Source organism: Salvelinus namaycush, chromosome 28 (genome assembly GCF_016432855.1).
Source record: "Salvelinus namaycush isolate Seneca chromosome 28, SaNama_1.0, whole genome shotgun sequence".
NCBI lineage: Eukaryota > Metazoa > Chordata > Actinopteri > Salmoniformes > Salmonidae > Salvelinus > Salvelinus namaycush.
In genome coordinates, this window is record NC_052334.1 from 12,100,165 (window position 1) to 12,117,852 (window position 17,688).

Sequence of the window (17,688 nt, forward strand, 5' to 3'; positions counted from 1 at the left end):
GTTGACAATAAAGCTAAATTGACTTGCGGACTTCTACACTCAACTCCGGCAAACCAACTTCCCCGCCATAAAATTTAAGTTATTTCTCTAACCCTACCAAAAGATTGAGCCCATTTTATCTCAGTGAGGTGTAGAAAAAATATTAACCTAAAATATAGACGCCATTAATATATTCATGAACTTCATATTTATGCATCAGAGATTGGCAACACAAGTGAGAGCTGACCAAGAAATATTAAAACAGTGAATTTATTTTTACATATAGAAAATATACACGATAGCAAATACAAAAGCAGAGGTGAGAAAGTTAGGGGGACAAAACTCAGTATTTAAACTCTACCACAAACAGTTTTCTATAGTTTGAACTAAAAACTATGCCAATAATTCTTTACAAAAACAAATATGTTCTATAAAAATATAATTTAAAGCAAGTTCTTAGCTTAACTAAAATAAATAACCAATGAATTATAAGAAATAAGGAACAGTAAATCAGATTCCAGTGTAGTGTTTCCCTGAAAGATGGGAACCTGAAACAGTCCATGCAAAATTTGTTTTTACTGTTCACTACTGTGAAACGAACAAATGCAAAACTGTCCATATTAAAGCTAATACTTAAGTCATCTAAATTAACTGAAATTGTTGAAGAAAAGTATGTGCACAAAGAAAGACTAGAAATGCTCACAAGATACAAAATATAAAAATGCACTGTTAAAAAAACACGTATTTCCAACCACAATTCGTTTTCCCTGAGTGAATACGAATAGAAAAGAGTAGTTTAAATATTCAGTGCAAATACTTTCACAGCGAGTTAGTTGTTCCTGCATTATCTTGAGGGAATGATATTACACTGCACAATGCTTTGGGAATGTTCAGACTTTCCAATGAATGATGGTATTCACTAGAAAACAAATGGATGAAAACAAAAGCGAAACAGGAAGGGACTACCTGAATTTGTCCAATAAGAAACTTGTTTTTGTCGAAAAACATCCAGGTAAAAAACATTTTGCTACGGTGTGCATTAATGAATACGACCAAGTAGTTTCAGTCAGTCAGCTTTACATCCGGGACCGCTTCAGTGGAGTGGTCCGGTCCACCAGCCCCAGGTTAGAGATCTCTGAGTTGAAGAAGGCTCGGAGCCTTGTTCCTGCTTTAGCTTCATTTGTGTGCTGAGGGTTGTATTGTAAACAGTTGGCAAACATGAGCTCCACGTCCTCAACGTACGCCGCTGTGAGAAAAAAATATATAAAAATGTCCCATCTGCTGAAGTACAGAAACATGACGGCATAAACATGTTTTAGTTAACACAGAAAAGCAAAATCTCAACTTACTGGCTGTTTTATATGCACAGTTGTTAACCTTTTCTCGGATAGTGCTCAGTGCAATGGGCTTTTTGATAATGTCGAAGTAGTCTGGAACCTGCAGAAGTGAGGAGACAAAATCAAGTCATTTAAAAAAGACAAAACAATCCGCAAATCTCAAAGCAATTCAACAAGGTAGTATTGAGGTTGACTAGTGAAGTAGTTAAAACCTCTACAGGATCGGTGTCTCCACGCGGGAGGGTTGAGCTAACGTGCGCTAATGTGATTAGCATGAGGTTGTAAGTAACAAGAACATTTCCCAGGACATAGACATATCTGATATGGGCAGAAAGCTTCAATTCTTGTTAATCTAACTGTACTGTCCAATTTACAGTAGCTATTACAGTGAAATAATACCATGCTATCGTTTGAGTGCAGTTATGAACTTAAATGTAATTAATAAACCAATTAGGCACATTTTGACAGACTTGATACAACATTTTGAACAGAAATGCAATGGGTCATTGGATCAGTCAAAACTTTGAACATACACTGCCATCTAGTGGCCAAAATCTAAATTGTGCCTAAACTGGAATACTTTATAGCCTTTCTCTTGAATTTCAAAGATGGGGGAAGAAAAATAAAAATTAACATGTTTTTTTCTTTGTATTATCTTTTACCAGATCTAATCTGTTATTCTCCTACATTAATTTCACATTTCCACAAACTTCAAACTGTTTTAAGGAATATGCATATCCTTGCTTCAGGTCCTGAGCTACAGCTACGGGTATGTCATCTTAAGCAAAAATTGAAAAAAAGGGTCCGATCCTTAAGAGGTTTTAAGTTGCATGGACTCACTGTGTGAATTAGTGTTCAACATGATTTTTGAATGACTACCTCATCTCTGTACCACACACATACAATTATCTGTAAGTAAGGTCCCTTAGTCGAGCAGTGAATTTCAAAAACAGATTCAACCACAAAGACCAGGGAGGTTTTCCAATGCCTCGCAAAAGGAGGGCACCTATTGGTAGATGGGTAAAAAAACACAAACAAAAAACAGACTTTGAATATCCCCCTTTGAACATGGTGAAGTTATTAATTACCGTAATTTCTGGACTATTAAGCGCACCTGAATATAAGCCGCACCCACTGAATTTTTAAAGAATATGTATTTTGTACATAAATAAGCCGCACATGTCTATAAGCCGCAGGTGCCTACCGGTACATTGAAACAAATGAACTTTACACAGCCTTTAAACGAAACACGGCTTGTAACAAAAATAAAAAAAATAGCAGTAAACAGTAGCCTACCAAGAAAGTCATTGGTCACTATCTTCCTCCTCCCGTGCACTGAAACCACTGAAGTCATCTCCTTCGGTGTCGGAGTTGAATAGCCTCAGAATTGCTTCATCCGATGTTGGATCGTTTTCATTGTCGCTCTCGTCACTTTCATCCGGAGGCAAATTCCCCGCTGAGCTCATGCTGCCCTCTTCAACACGCAGCAGTCCAGCCTTTCGAAACCCGTTGATGATAGTGGATTTTTTGACAATGCTCCACGCTGTCAGGACCCACTGGCAAGACTTGACCATAAGTTGCTCTTCGCATGCGGCCCGTTTTAGTGAAGGATTTCTCCCCACTTGTCATCCAAGCCTCCCACTGAACACGGAGCGCAAGCTTTTGTTGTCTTTTTGCACTGAGTCAGTTCCTCACGCTGCTGTTTCCAACGTCTTATCATCGACTCATTAAGGCCAAGCTCCCGTGCAGTAGCTCTATTTCCTTTTCCAACAGCCAGATCGATCGCCTTCAACTTGAAAGCTGCATCATATGCATTTCTCCGTGTCTTTGCCATGATGAGGGTGACAAAATGACTACCGTAATCAGAATGATGGGAAGTTTGAGCGCGCTCGATTTACGTCACATTATGTGACGGTGCTCAGTTTTTTGGCGGCATGAATCTTGTGAAAACGGGAAAAAGCCATAAATTAGCCACGTCATTGTATAAGCCGCGAGGTTCAAAGCGTGGGAAAAAGTAGCGGCTTATAGTCCGGAAATTACGGTACCCTTTTGATTGTGTATCAATACACCCAGTCACTACAAAGATACAGGCGTCCTTCCTAACTCAGTTGCCGGAGAGGAAGGAAACCACTCAGGGGTTTCACCATGATGCCAAATGGTGACTATAAAACAGTTCAAGTTTAATGGCTGTGATAGGAGAAAACATCAACATTGTAGTTAATCCACAATACTAACCTAATTGACAGAGTGAAAAAGAGGAAGCCTGTACAAAACAAATATATTCCAAAACACGCATCCTTTTTGCAACAAGGCACTAAAGTAACACTGCAAAAAATGTCAAAGCAATTAATTTTATTCCTGAATACAAAGTGTTATGTATGGGGCAAATCCAACACAGATTACTAAGTACCACTCTCCATATTCTCCAGCATAGTGGTGGCTGCATCATGTTATGGGTATGCTTGTAATTGTTAAGGACTGGGGAGTTAAGGATAAAAATAAATGGAATGGAGCTAAGTATAGGTAAAATCCTAGAGGAAAACCTGGTTCAGTCTGCTTTCCACCGGACACCTTTCAGCAGGACAATAACCTAACAAAGGCCAAAGTTACCAATAAGACAGTGAAGGTTCCTGAGTGGCAGAGTTACAGCTGACTTTAATCTACGGCAAGACCTGAAAATGGTTATCTAGCAATGATCAACCACCAATTTGACAGAGCTTGCAGAATTTTGAAAAGAATGGGTAAATGTTGCACAATCCAGGTGTGGAAAGCTCTTAGAGACTTACCCAGAAAGACAGCTGTAATCACTGCCAAATGTGCTTTTACAAAAGTATTTACTCAGAGGTGTGAATTCTTATGTAAATAAGATATTTCTGGATTTCATTTTCAATAAACGTGCAAACATTTAAAAAAAACATGTTTTCACTTTATCATTATGTGGCAGATGGGTGAGAAACAAATACATTGAATCCATTTTGAATTCAGGCTGTAAAAACAAAATGTAGAAATAAATCAAGGGGTATATGCATACTTTCTGAAGGCACTGTATGTGTGTCACTAGTGACGTAGCTAGTTATGTAATAGTATAGGAAAACGTATTCATAGAAGTGCTTGCATGTGTGTGTGCTGTTTTTTTATTTATTTTTTAATTTTTTAATAAATGCATGCATGTCGCTCTGCGTGCCTCTCCTATCAGCCTTTCAAGTCATGTATTACCTGTGTCCTAGACACCAGTTTCATGAAGGGCCAGCTGTCTTCATGTCTGACTAGCTCTACAGTCAGCTGCTCGCAGGCAGACAGCTCATGGACTCCTTGGTTCCTCCCTGAGCTGCGGCGATTGGAAGAAGAACCTGAGACTGAGGGAGTCAGGACCAGCCTGGGTTTGTGGGAGACCTCTGCTGGAGAAACAGTGGAAGGAGAATATAAACGCAAAGATGAGAAAGCCCCAACTAGAGGGAAGTTATGTAATTGATACATGAGAAAATTAACATTCAACACTTCTATACAGACATACCTTTTTTTTTGCATTACATCTTCAGCAATGTAAAGACCCTGGCACATCATGTTGACAAGAACACAATTTTGTCTTTTTATCACCCAACACAACCCTCTTCCATCTCCCCCTCCCACTGTCTTACCTGAGATTGGTCTTTTACGGGAGTCTGCCAGAGAGAGAGATGGAGCAGGCTGGCTGCCTGGCCTGCTAGAGGTACCGTTGGTTGCCAATATCTCATGACTGAGCCGGGAGCTGACTCTGCTGCCTGGCCGTGGTGGAGGTCTGCCATTGGAGACTGGGGTGGGCTTCTTCCCTGAGGACCTGGAAGCGGCTCCCTTCCCAGTTGAGAGGGCCTGTTTGGGGGTGGTCTGCTGGCTCCGGGGGGTGGAATGACTTGAGTTGGTCCTGCTGTTCGACCGACTTCCTTTGGTAGTAGACACAGGAGGTTGCACAGCAGTCCGGACCTTTTTAGCGGCACTAAAGGAGAAGAGGGAGACAGAATTGTGGGAGAAAAACTTCAGATATCTGAATAAACTAAATGTGTTGGGTTGTTTTTATTGTTTTAAAGTATTCAATTTAATATAAACTACGGCTGTACAACAACAAAAAATCTTGGTTGACCGAGAGTCGTTTGTTCTTTCGACCAATCGATATAGACACCACCTATGCACTGAGCTTTTCTGATGCTTTAAGCGCACTGTTTGATGAAATAATGACACACACATGGCTCAAAAGGAAACATAAAAAAGACAACGAGTGTCTGTCTGGCACATGTGGTCTCGCCCCTCCCTGCTGCATCTGACAGGCAGCACAGCATGTGGTTATCGCGCCGTCCGTGCTGAAGCTGCAACATAATTACAGCCATTTAGATGGTTATTTCTGGACGGAAAAGTTCTGTTACCGAAATCCCTCATTTGTTTAGGAAAAACATTACCTATTCCCTCAACTTTTGCTTGAAACGTGTGCATTGCATGCTCGTGACCAATAAGGCCTGACCTATAGCCTATCATAATCGCATCAATAAATTGGTTATAAACTCTATACGTGAGAGCAAAATGGATGCAGTGGACATGAAAAATAAACTCGAAACAGGGGAATGTTTACTGGTTTCTCAGGAGGAAGTCAGATCTATGTAAGACATTTTACTTAGTTGTGGAAAGGAGGTTATAGGAGCAAGCGCTGCATGAGGATTATATGTGCCAAACAAGTGCTGTCAGATTACAATAAAAAAATCTAATATAAATTCAGACCATTTGGAACAGTGTAAACACAAAAATTACAAGTACCATAGAGTGTCCTAATTCTATTTTTTATGAAGCCTTTATTACAGCAAAGACAAAAAAACATTTATTGTTTAGGCTAATTATTCAAGGCTCTCTTTGTTATTACATTTTAAAACGAAAATGCTTGATTGCATTTCAAAGCATGTATGCTGCGTGATTACATGAAGGAATAATTGATAGATACAGTAGCCTATATTGAAATAGGCGTAAATTACAGTATTAAGTCTAAACCGGACGCGCTCTTAGGCCTACAGATTCATTATTTTAATAACAATAAGGATATAAAAAAAAGGAGTATATAGGAGCAAGAGCTGCATGCATATTATTAATTATTATGTGCTGTTAGATGACAATATTATTTTTCTGACCACTTGGAACAGTGTAAAGACTAAATCAATTATAATACCAGAGTTTGTTAAATTATTATATATATTTTTAAAGCCTTTATTACAGCATAGCTAAGATATGACAAAACAGACGAATTTGTGAAATTGCTTTATCTGACATGTGGTTGAGGCTTGGTGCTCGCAGAATCAGTAGACTATTAAACAAACACAAAACAGGATACGCCTTATTTCTGTAGATACAGTTGAAGTCGGAAGTTTACATACACTTAGGGGTTGGAGTCATTAAAACTCGTTTTTCAACCACCCCACAAATTTCTTTTTAACAAACTATAGTTTAGATAAGTCGGTTAGGACATCTACTTTGTGCATGACACAAGTCATTTTTCCAACTATTGTTTACAGACAGATTATTTCACTATCACAATTCCAGTGGGTCAGAAGTTTACATACACTAAGTTGAATGTGCCTGTAAAACAGCTCAGAAAATTCCAGAAAATGACATCATGGCTTTAGAAGCTTCTGATAGGCTAATTGACATAATTTGAGTCATTTGGAGGTGTATTTGTGGATGTATTTCAAGGCCTACCTTCAAACACAGTGCCTCTTTGCTTGACATCATTGGAAAATCAGCAAAAATCTCAGATAAAAAAAATTGTAGACCTCCACAAGTCTGGTTTATCCTTGGGAGCAATTTCCAAACGCCTGAAGGTACCACGTTCATCTGTACGAACAATAGTACGCAAGTATAAACACCATGGGACCACGCAGCCGTCATACCGCTCAGGAAGGAGATGCTTTCTGTCTCCAAGAGATGAACATACATTGGTGCGAAAAGTGCAAATCAATCCCAGAACAACAGCAAAGGGCCTTGTGAAGACGCTGGCGGAAACAGGTACAAAAGTATCTATATCCACTGTAAAATGAATCCTATATCGACATAACCTGAAAGGCCGCTTAGCAAGGAAGAAGCCACTGCTCCAAAACCGCCATAAAAAAGCCAGACTATGGTTTGCAACTGCACATGGGGACAAAGATGGTACTTTTAGGAGAAATGTCCTCTAATCTGATGAAACAAAAATAGAACTGTTTGGCCATAATGACCATCGTTATGTTTGGAGGAAAAAGGGGGATGCTTGCAAGCCGAAGAACACCATCCCAACCGTGAAGCACAGGGGTGGCAGCATCATGTTGTGGGGGTGCTTTGCTGCGGGAGGGACTGGTGCACTTCACAAAATAGATGGCATAATGAGGGAGGAAAATGATGTGGCTATATTGAAGCAATATCTCAAGACATCAATCAGGAAGTTAAAGCTTGGTCGCAAATGGGTCTTCCAAATGGACAATGACCCCAAGCATACTTCCAAAGTTGTGGCAAAATGGCTCAAGGACAAAAAAGTCAAGGAATTGGAGTGGCCATCACAAAGCCCTGACCTCAATCCTATAGAAAATGTGTGGGCAGAACTGAAAAAGCGTTTGCGAGCACGAAGTCCTACAAACCTGACTCAGTTACACCAGCTCTGTCAGGAAGAATGGGCCAAATTCACCCAACTTATTGTGGGGAGCTTGTGGAAGGCTACCCGAAACATTTGACCCAAGTGAAACAATTTAAAGGCAATGCTACCAAATACTAATTGAGTGCATGTAAACTTCTGACCCATTGGGAATGTGATGAAAGAAATAAAAGCTGAAATAAATCATTCTCCCTACTATTATTCTGACATTTCACATTCTGAAAATAAAGTGGTGATCCTAAATGCCCTAAGACAGGGAACTTTTACTAGGATTCAATGTCAGGAATTGTGAAAAACGGAGTTTAAATGTATTTGTCTAAGGTGTATGTAAACTTCAGACTTAAACTGTATATATGGCTTTATAAAGCCAGGCAAATTAAACAGTTAGGCTATTGGATTATAGACCTAATTCAATTGGGGTTTCCTCTCCTAAATTTTCTTAGACAATTAAGGCAAGGCCCGTTTCCTCACTTCGTTGCTGCCACGCCGTATTGTTCTCAACACCGATACGCTGGTTAACTTCGCTATTATGCACATAGCAACATATAGGGAAAGGCACCAATTCAACAGCACACTGAAGATTACATTTCAGAACCGTGGACTGCGACCACCAACACAGGAGAAAGCGCATTTGTTATAGAATAAATATTATTTTTATTCGTGTTGTAGCATTGTTCTTATGTAATATTAACATATACAACTTCAGTAGCACGTCTCGGAGTGATGGACTGTGTCATCCCCACGGCGTCCACAATGGATTAGTCCACTGAGAAAGGCGCAAATTAGACAGGTTTTTTCTACCACAAAAATATATATAATTTGTGAATACTTGACTAAAGAAGTCTCGGTTCAACCAACAGCCTATGGACTAAACGGGGTCTGCCTACTTTCAACCCAATGAAGTACAGTGACGCTCAGAACACACCTCTTCTCCTCTGTCGTCTCCTCCCCAGAGTCTTCTTCCTCAGAGTCCTCCTCTTCCGCCAATTCCTCAGAGTCGACAGAGGACCGTTGGCGGGAGGGGAGGCGGTTGGCTCGCTGTTTGGGATGGCACTCAGGGCAGAACCAGTCCCCTTCTGGGACGGCCTGGAAACAACACAGAGCAAAGAAGAGGTTTAGATTACACCGGTACAGTAGACAGCAGAGTTACAGGCGACCGGGAACTACACTCTTTCAGCAGGTTACTTTTGAAGACAACAGGGTCCTCAAATGAACCTCAAAAAGGTTTCATACCAATTTTATTGATCGAGATCCAATTATTTTAGGGGGGGGGGGCAGAGGGTGCTTGCCCCGCCATTAAAAATTGTAGGGGAAACACATGGTATCCATATGCCATGTGTGAAGAAAAGCATCATCCATCCTACCTTGAGTTTCGGGCGGACACAGTGGATGTGGTGTCCTCGGTCGCAGCAGTCACACAGCAGCATGTTCTCTGCATCTCCCTTCCTGCGACAGACCTTGCAGCGGGCGTTGAGCAGGGACTTGGCCCAAATGACACTGCGCTCCAGGGTGGAGAGGTGGAGGAAGACCTGGGACATGCTGGAACAACCCAGCAGAGACTCCCTCCAACGCTCCTGGACCGTCTTCACCACCCGACCACTGTCACTACCGTCTGGTCAGAGAGAGAAGAGACATACAGTCAGACATTATTACAGTAGTATTCACCACCAAGGGATGGGCATTTAAGATGTCACAATTTTTTTCAGATACCCAGATAGTCGAAATAGATGTGTTTAAAAGAAACAACTTTTCCTACTGCAATGATGTCTTGCTGCACTCGTTTCAGCACAGATGGTGGGGAGGGGCGCGAGATGAGCGGAGGCCAGTGTGTCTGACACGGAAGGAGAGAGAAAGTAGCCAAACCTATTTGCGCAAGTTAGACAAACTTGTTGCTGCGATAGGTTAAAGAAGCTAGCTAACTACACTAGCCAGTTAAGTTAGCCAGCTAGCAATGCTAATTAACTAAGGCTATTTTGCTACACTCCCCACATCCATTCATATTAAAAAACAGCCTACCTGTTGGTTAATCATTGCAGCCTACTACTTCTCATTTAGCCAACTTAATTCTGTAATTTGTATTCCTTTTTGCATCGATTAGAAATCTCCCACTTCACTTGCTACACAAGGAGCCTCTGACAGTAGTGCTGCTTTGATCGTCCGACAATAAGCTACACGCACGAAAAGTGTGTTGTCTACCATTACATCTTTCTATATGGGGGCGCACTCAAAAAACCTGTCAACTCGTTTTATTAAAATGTCATGATCTATCCTTGTATGTAGCACTGTCACGTCGATAATTACATTTCTTAAAAATAGGCCTCTTATTAAAAAATAAAAATAAGTATACTCTCGCAAGTAATCAAACACTAACGTCCATTTGGATATTCAAATATCCGTGCCTATCCCTAGACCCGACCACCGTCCCTACCGTCTGAGGTTCAGAGAGAGAAGAGACAGACAGTCTGGAAGGCCCAGAAAATCCAGCCACCCAAGTCATAGACTGTCCTCTCTGCTTCCGCATGGCTAGCGATACATCAAGTCTGACACCAAGAGAGTCCTGAACAGCTTCTATCCCCAAGCCATAAGACTGCTAAATAGCTACACTGACTGAGTTGATCCACCCTTGTATTTTATTGTTACACAGGACTCACGCTGCTGCTACTGTTTATCATATATTCTGATGCCTAGTCACCTTACCCCTATACATCTACCGCCAACACTCCAGTATCCCTGCATATAGCTTCTTACCTTCCCGTGTGTTTTTGTTCTACCTTGTTATTTTTAGTGCTACATTGATTACTACAGTATTTGGTTTAGAGTTTGCTAGAAAGGCATTTCACTTTTCTTGTGCATGTGACATAAAAAAAACTTGAAACATGTCACAGAATGCAACACTCCTCTCCATCATCTACAATATAAGCCAACAGTCCCACCACTGTCACCGCACTCAGAGGGGAAACAAACTGTCAGATCAATGGCAATCACTCACTAATTCCCTTAAAATATATAATTAATTATTATCATCTAATTTCAGGTTACCTTTATTGGGGTACAACCAGTCTTTTGAGTGAGACCATCAAATCCGTTATGCTAGAGGAAAAAGTACAAGATTTCATTTTGCCTTTCTTGCTTCCTATCATCCTTACCTTCACTGTGTTGATCCTCATCTTTCTTCTCCTTCTTCTTTGCCTTCTGGTCCTTTTTAGAGTCTTCGTCACCTGTTGGAGGGGCAATAAGGTGAGGCACTGTTTTGCCATGGCAGTCAAAAGATATCAATTTGTACGTCAAACATAATCAAAAGCGCTAAACCCTAAAAGATAATAAGTGTGAACTGTTCGAATGACAAGTTAAAAGTGTGAAAAATACAGTTCACAGCAGACATTAAATCACAGGTAGCACTCATTCCCTGTCTGGCTGGCAGATAAGGCCTGTTGAAAGTAGTGCTGAGAGATTAACCAAAATGTCTTATTTTTCAGTTTTTAAAACTGACATCGATTCAATTATTTGAAATCTATTTTTTCCCCCTGTGAGCTCAATGAGCGCATTCTCTAAAGATGAATCAGATCCAGCCTGTGCAATGTAGAAGGGAGTGGTAGTTTCCAACAGGCCAATATTCTTAATTTTATGCGCTAAACTACCTACAATGACCATAAGCCATTGTGCATCTACTTGTCCGGTCTGTTTCTTTTATGCCTGGTATGGAAGAGGAAGAAGAATTTGTGATCGTGAGGGGATATAGAGAGCAGCTGTTGCTTCGCGAGGTATCTCTCCCTGAAAATACATGATGTAAGTGACTGATAGTTGGCATTCAGCAGTCATAAAAGTATGCCTTATTTATTACTTTGAAGAACTACAAAATAGTGATTTTGTCAGACAGCATAGGAAGCAGATCTATAGAGATGACTAGTAATTAAATAAAGTCAAATAAAATAAATGTAACACAAAATATTTTAAAGTAATGCGAATAAATGGTTAATCTGTGATAAGCAGTAATGGGCAGTCACTACCATCACAGGACTTGTATTAATTGTTTTATTGTTACAGAATTCAACTCAAACAATCAAAATCAGTGATTATTTAAATAAATCGAGCTGACCTCAAGTAAGCACTAACTACTCAGCCCTAGTTAAAATATGCTCAGATAAAGGCCTCTGACCATGTTCCCTCCAATTTTTTCTGTCACGGAGCAAATTTCAGGGCTGCTGAGTGCAGACTTGAACGTTGTGAAAATTCTGTCCAACTTCCAGCGTGCGTTTACTTTGAACACTGAGGCTGTCCCCACTTTTAGTTAGTTATAACAGTGGCCAAGTTGGCTACTGTGGCTATTTGATCATAATGTAGGCCTACCATCAAAAACAATGGAGAAAATGCCTTCCATAACATTTTAACATGGAAATAGATGTTCTATCATTCAGCCTACAGTAGCAGCCAATGTGAAGTGCTCAATGTAGGCCTACATTCCATGAGACTTTTGAAAAAAACATGCAGGGCTTGACATTAACCTGTTTATCCACTTGTCCTTCAGACAAGGACGTGACTGAAAATGTGGTTGTGTTTGACGCAAGAAACCACTTCAAAATTAAAAACGCACTATTATTCCCATACCATTATTACAAAGAAGCAGACAAATTATGCTACCCTCTGCCGACTTAGCTTATTCAAGCCCGTTTCAAAATACAACACTGTCCCTTTAAGATTAAAAAAAAAAAAAAAACTTTACCTGACTCACTTTTCAAAGATGCCTAGAAACGTACACATTTTGTGCTCTTGTAGGAAGCAATCACTCCCCTATTCCTGACAACAAATGATCTATAACTTGGCTAATAACTCACTAACTAGCAAAGGATATGAACAAAATGGGCACACGTGGCTACATGCAGCCTCCGCTTTGATCTCAAAACAAGCGCATCTACTCACGACCGCTCATGCTGTAAACACAGTCCAGTTCAAAGTAAATGGCACAGATCCATATGGCAATGGTCTATTTGCATATAGGCCTACTGCAGGTCTGATAGACCAGTGTCGCATAAACTATATAAAGTACAGGCTGAGTCATGTGTGTCATTGCAATAGAATCCTACTCTGATGCATTCTGCCTACAACAAAATACATTTTAAATAATTTGCTTTTTATTTTACTGGGTGGATGGTGCCTGGATATGATGGTCAGCCTTAGTGGAGGGAGAGCGCAGCAGACTGAGGGTCTGCTTCTCAACATCACTCCACTATCCCTTTCCTCCACTGACCAAAAAACGGACACCATCTTCCAGCTGATGGTGAAACTCGAGTCGCACCGCATTATTTCTGCCTCATGCACAAATTCATGTTGTTACTCCTATGAACAAACAAAGTGAAATATTGACGTTAAAAAAATACCCAAGCCTATCGATACACTCCGCCAACCCTGATGTCCTAGCCGTGTCTGAATCCTGGCTAAGGAAGGCCACCAAAAATTCTGACATTTCCATCCCAAACTACAACATTTTCCAACAAGATAGAACTGCCAGGGGGAGGAGTTGCAATCTACTGCAGAGATAGCCTGCAGAGTTCTGTCATACTATCCTAGTCTGTGCCCAAACAATTCAAGCTTCTACTTTTAAAAATCCAGCTTTCCAGAAACAAGTCTCTCACCGTTGCCACTTGTTATAGACCCTCCTCAGCCCCCAGCTGTGCCCTGGACACCATATGTGAATTGATTGAAGATGGATGGGGGGCAGAGTTCGTACTGTTTGGTGATCTAAACTGGGATATGCTTAACACCCCGGCCGTCCTACAATCTAAACTAGATGCCCTCAATCTCACACAAATTATCAAGGAACCTACCAGGTACAACCCTAAATCCGTAAACACGGGCACCCTAATAGATATCATCCTGACCAACTTTCCCCCTAAATACACCTCTGCTGTCTTCAACAAGGATCTCAGCGATCACTGCCTCATTGGCTGAGTCCATAATGGGTCCGCGGTCAAACGACCATCACTGTCATACGTTCCCTAAAACACTTCAGCGAGCAGGCCTTTCTAATCGACCTGGCCCAGGTATCCTGGAAGGATATTGACCTCATCCCATCAGTAGAGGATGCCTGGTTGCGCTTTAAAAAGTGCTTTCCTCACCATTGTAAATAAGCATGCCCCACCACAAAAACATCCTGTGGTGTTCTGCATTAGCATCGAATAGCCCCCACGATATGCAACTTTTCAGGGGAAGTTAGGAACCCATAGACACAGTCACCTAGGAAAGCCAAGGCTGGCTTTTTCAAACAGAAATTTGCATCCTGTAGCACTAATTCCAAAAAGTTCTGGGACACTAAAGTCCATGGAGAATAAGAGCACCTCCTCCCAGCTGCCCACTGCACTAGGAGAGGCTAGGAAACACTGTCACCACCGATAAATCTACGACAATCGAGAATTTCAATAAGCATTTCTCTACGGCTGGCCATGCTTTCCACCTGGCTACCCCTACCAACAGCTCTGTACCCCCCGCAGAAACTTGCCCAAGTCCCCCCCCCCCACTTCTCCTTCACCCAAATCCAGACAGCGGATGTTCTGAAAGAGCTGCAAAATCTGGACCCCTACAAATCAGCTGGGCTAGAATCATCTGGACCCTCTATCCCCCTCTTCAAAGGGGAGACACTCTAGACCAGGGGTGGGCAAACTTTTTGACTCGCGGGCCACAATGGGTTCTAAAATTTGACAGAGGGGCCGGGCCAGGAGCATTTGGAGGGAGTGTTTGGGCCGGATATACTAAAGCATTAAATGTAGTGTGTGCAAACCTCATAGCACAGTAAGAACACTACAACCCAATTTATTAACTGTCTTTCAAATGTGAAAAATAGCCCTTATCAGTTAATAAATTTGTCTCAAGGAATATGCAAGATATGGCATTTACATACTATTTCGCCGCCCGTTCTTGTGTTGACTGCTTGCTAGCATAGTTTGCATGCTTCGTGGCAAAGTGACGGCTGATATTGTACTCTTTGAAAACCGCAACAGCTTCTTGGCATATCAGACATACAGCCGTTGATCGGACTTCAGTGAAGAAGTATTTTGTTGTCCACTCCTTATTAAACACTCGGCATTCGCTGTCCACTTTCCTTCTCTTTGGTCCGCTCATTTTCACAGAAGGGCTTAATGGTGACGTGAAACGAAGTGAAAATTAAAGTGAAATAAAGAGAAATACGCGCCACTCCAACAACGGTCAATGTGTTTTGAGTGCGCCATCTATTGGGGAAACGTGGGCATTGCAGGGAAAGGGAAAAAAAAAAGGAGGTTTTTACTATAATTTGGACAAGTTCGGCGGGCCGGATTAAAAAGCCTAACGGGCCGTATGTGGCCCGCGGGCCGTAGTTTGCCCATGTCTGCTCTAGACCCAAACTGTTAGACCTATATCCATCCTGCCCTTCTAAAATCTTCGAAAGCCAAGTTAACAAAATCATAGACCATTTTGAATCCCCCGTACCTTCTCCACTATGCAATTTGGTTTCCGAGCTGCTCATGGGTGCGCCTCAGCCACGCTCAAGGTCCTAAACAATATCATAACCGCCATTGATAAGAGACAATACTGTGCAGCTGTATTCATCGACCTCGCCAAGGCTTTCAACTCGGTCAATCACTGTATTCTTATTAGCATACTCAACAGCCTTGGTTTCTCTAATGACTGCCTCGCCTGGTTCACTAACCACTTCTCAAATAGAGTTCAGTGTGTCAAATCAGAGGGTCTCTGTTGTCCAGACCTCTGGCAGTCTCTATGGGGGTACCACAGGGTTCAAATCTCAGGCCGACTCTTTTCTACGCATGTACGTATGTATGCATGTATGTATGCATGTCAATGATGTCGCTCTTGCTGCTGGTGATTCTCTGATCCACCTCTACGCAGATGACACCATTCTGTATACATCTGGCCCTTCTTTAGACACTTAGCAAACCTCCAAACGAGCTTCAACACCATATAACACTCCTTCCGTGGCCTCCAACTGCTTTTAAATGCTATATAAACGAAATGCATGCTCTTCAACCGATCACTGCCCGCACCCGCCCGACTAGCATCACTACTCTGGACGGTTCGGACTTAGAATATGTGGACAACTACAAATACCTAGGTGTCTGGCTAGACTGTAAACTCTTCTTCCAGACTCACATTAAGCATCTCCAATCCAAAATTTAATGTAGATTCGGCTTCCGATTTCGCAACAAAGCCTCCGTCACTCATGCCGCCAAACATACCCCCGTAAAACTGACTATCCTACCGATCCTCGGCCATGTCATTTACAAAATAGCCCCCAACACTCTACTCAGCAAACTGGATGTAGTCGATCACAGTGCCATCCATTTTGTCACCAAAGCCCCATATACGACCCACCACTGCGACCTGTATGCTCTCGTTGGCTGGCCCTCGCTACATATTCGTCGCCAAACCCACTGGCTCCAGGTCATCTATAGGTCTATGCTAGGTAAAGCCCGCCTTGTCTCAGCTCACTGGTCACCATAGCAACACCCACCCGTAGCACACGCTCCAGCAGTTATATTTCACTGGTCATCCCCGAAGCCAACATCTCATTTGGCCGCCTTTCCTTCCAGTTCACTGCTGCCAGTGACGGGAACGAATTACAAAAGTCTCTGAAGCTGGAGACCCATATCTCCCTCTCTAACTTTAAGCATCAGCTGTCAGAGCAGCTCACTGATCACTGTACACAGCCCATCTGTAAATAGCACACCCAACTACCTCATCCCCATATTGTTATTTATTTTTGCTCTTTTGCACCCCAGTATCTCTACTTGCACATCATCATCAGCACATCTATCATTCCAGTGTTTAATTGCTAAATTGCAATTACTTCACCTCTATGGCAGATTTATTGCCTTACCTCCCTTATCTTACTACATTTGCACACACTGTAAATATATTTTTCTGTTGTGTTATTGACTGTACGTTTGTTTATCCCATGTGTAACTCTGTGCTGTTGTCACACTGCTTTGCTTTACCATCTTGGCCAGGTCGTAGTTGTAAATGATAACTTATTCTTAACTGGCCTACCTGGTTAAATAAAGGTGATATATATATATATATTTTAAAGCCTTCCTACTCATTCATTACTGCTGCAGTGCTTGTTATAGCGCTGAGTGGAAATAGGCAGAAGATGCATTTTATGGCTTATAACTTAAACATGACCTCACTCAAAAACAGCAGCTCTTTGCTCAATTCATTGATAGTCTCTCTAGTCATGGTTTTAAAAATTTTGAAATCTCACAGTATCAACTTAGCTGGAGCTTTCTTTTATGCCTGCTATGTTACTGCAGACAAGGTCATCTAAGCCATCCGAGTGGCTAGCGGGTAGGCCTCCCTGGGCCCGCCGGGAAGGCAGAGTTTGTACCTTCAGACACATGAAATGGTTCAAAATGGCAACAGTTGGCCTACCCGGTGCGCAGGGCAGCTGAAGCAGGTGCACCTACAGCCCATGATGAATACAAAACAAAAAAATGGGCTTTATCGTTGGGTTTTTTACAGAAATGCTTTGTGATGGACTAAGAATGCCTTGGAGATCACCCAGTTGGTGACCACTGCTCTAGAAAGTTGAGTAAAGAAGTTAAATCTTGTTCTTCTCTCAGTGGGCTGATATTTGTGCGCAGCATTCCCCCGGGGAGCTGCAGCTTAGAGGGAACATCGTCTGTAACTAGAAGCTTGGCTTAAAATGCATTTCAAGAGATTCTCAATTACAATTTTTTTAATCCAGGAAAA

General features: G+C 41.7%; 1 protein-coding gene across 3 annotated transcripts in view; it reads right to left on the minus strand.

Annotated features, from left to right (window-relative positions):
• Window positions 1-233: 233 nt before the first annotated feature.
• LOC120023173 (bromodomain adjacent to zinc finger domain protein 1A-like) overlaps window positions 234-17,688 on the minus strand; it is a 39,816-nt gene continuing 22,361 nt past the window's right edge. For 2 of the 3 annotated variants that reach the window (XM_038967192.1, XM_038967190.1), the window contains exons 20-26: window positions 11,100-11,171; window positions 9,318-9,565; window positions 8,879-9,039; window positions 4,955-5,289; window positions 4,533-4,714; window positions 1,329-1,416; window positions 234-1,225 (exon numbers count right to left, since the gene is read on the minus strand). In XM_038967192.1, coding sequence (XP_038823120.1) covers window positions 1,056-1,225; window positions 1,329-1,416; window positions 4,533-4,714; window positions 4,955-5,289; window positions 8,879-9,039; window positions 9,318-9,565; window positions 11,100-11,171 — 1,256 coding nt within the window. In that variant the 3' untranslated portion in view covers window positions 234-1,055. The remainder of the gene's footprint in view (window positions 1,226-1,328; window positions 1,417-4,532; window positions 4,715-4,954; window positions 5,290-8,878; window positions 9,040-9,317; window positions 9,566-11,099; window positions 11,172-17,688) is intronic. The other variant, XM_038967191.1, reaches the window with a different exon arrangement.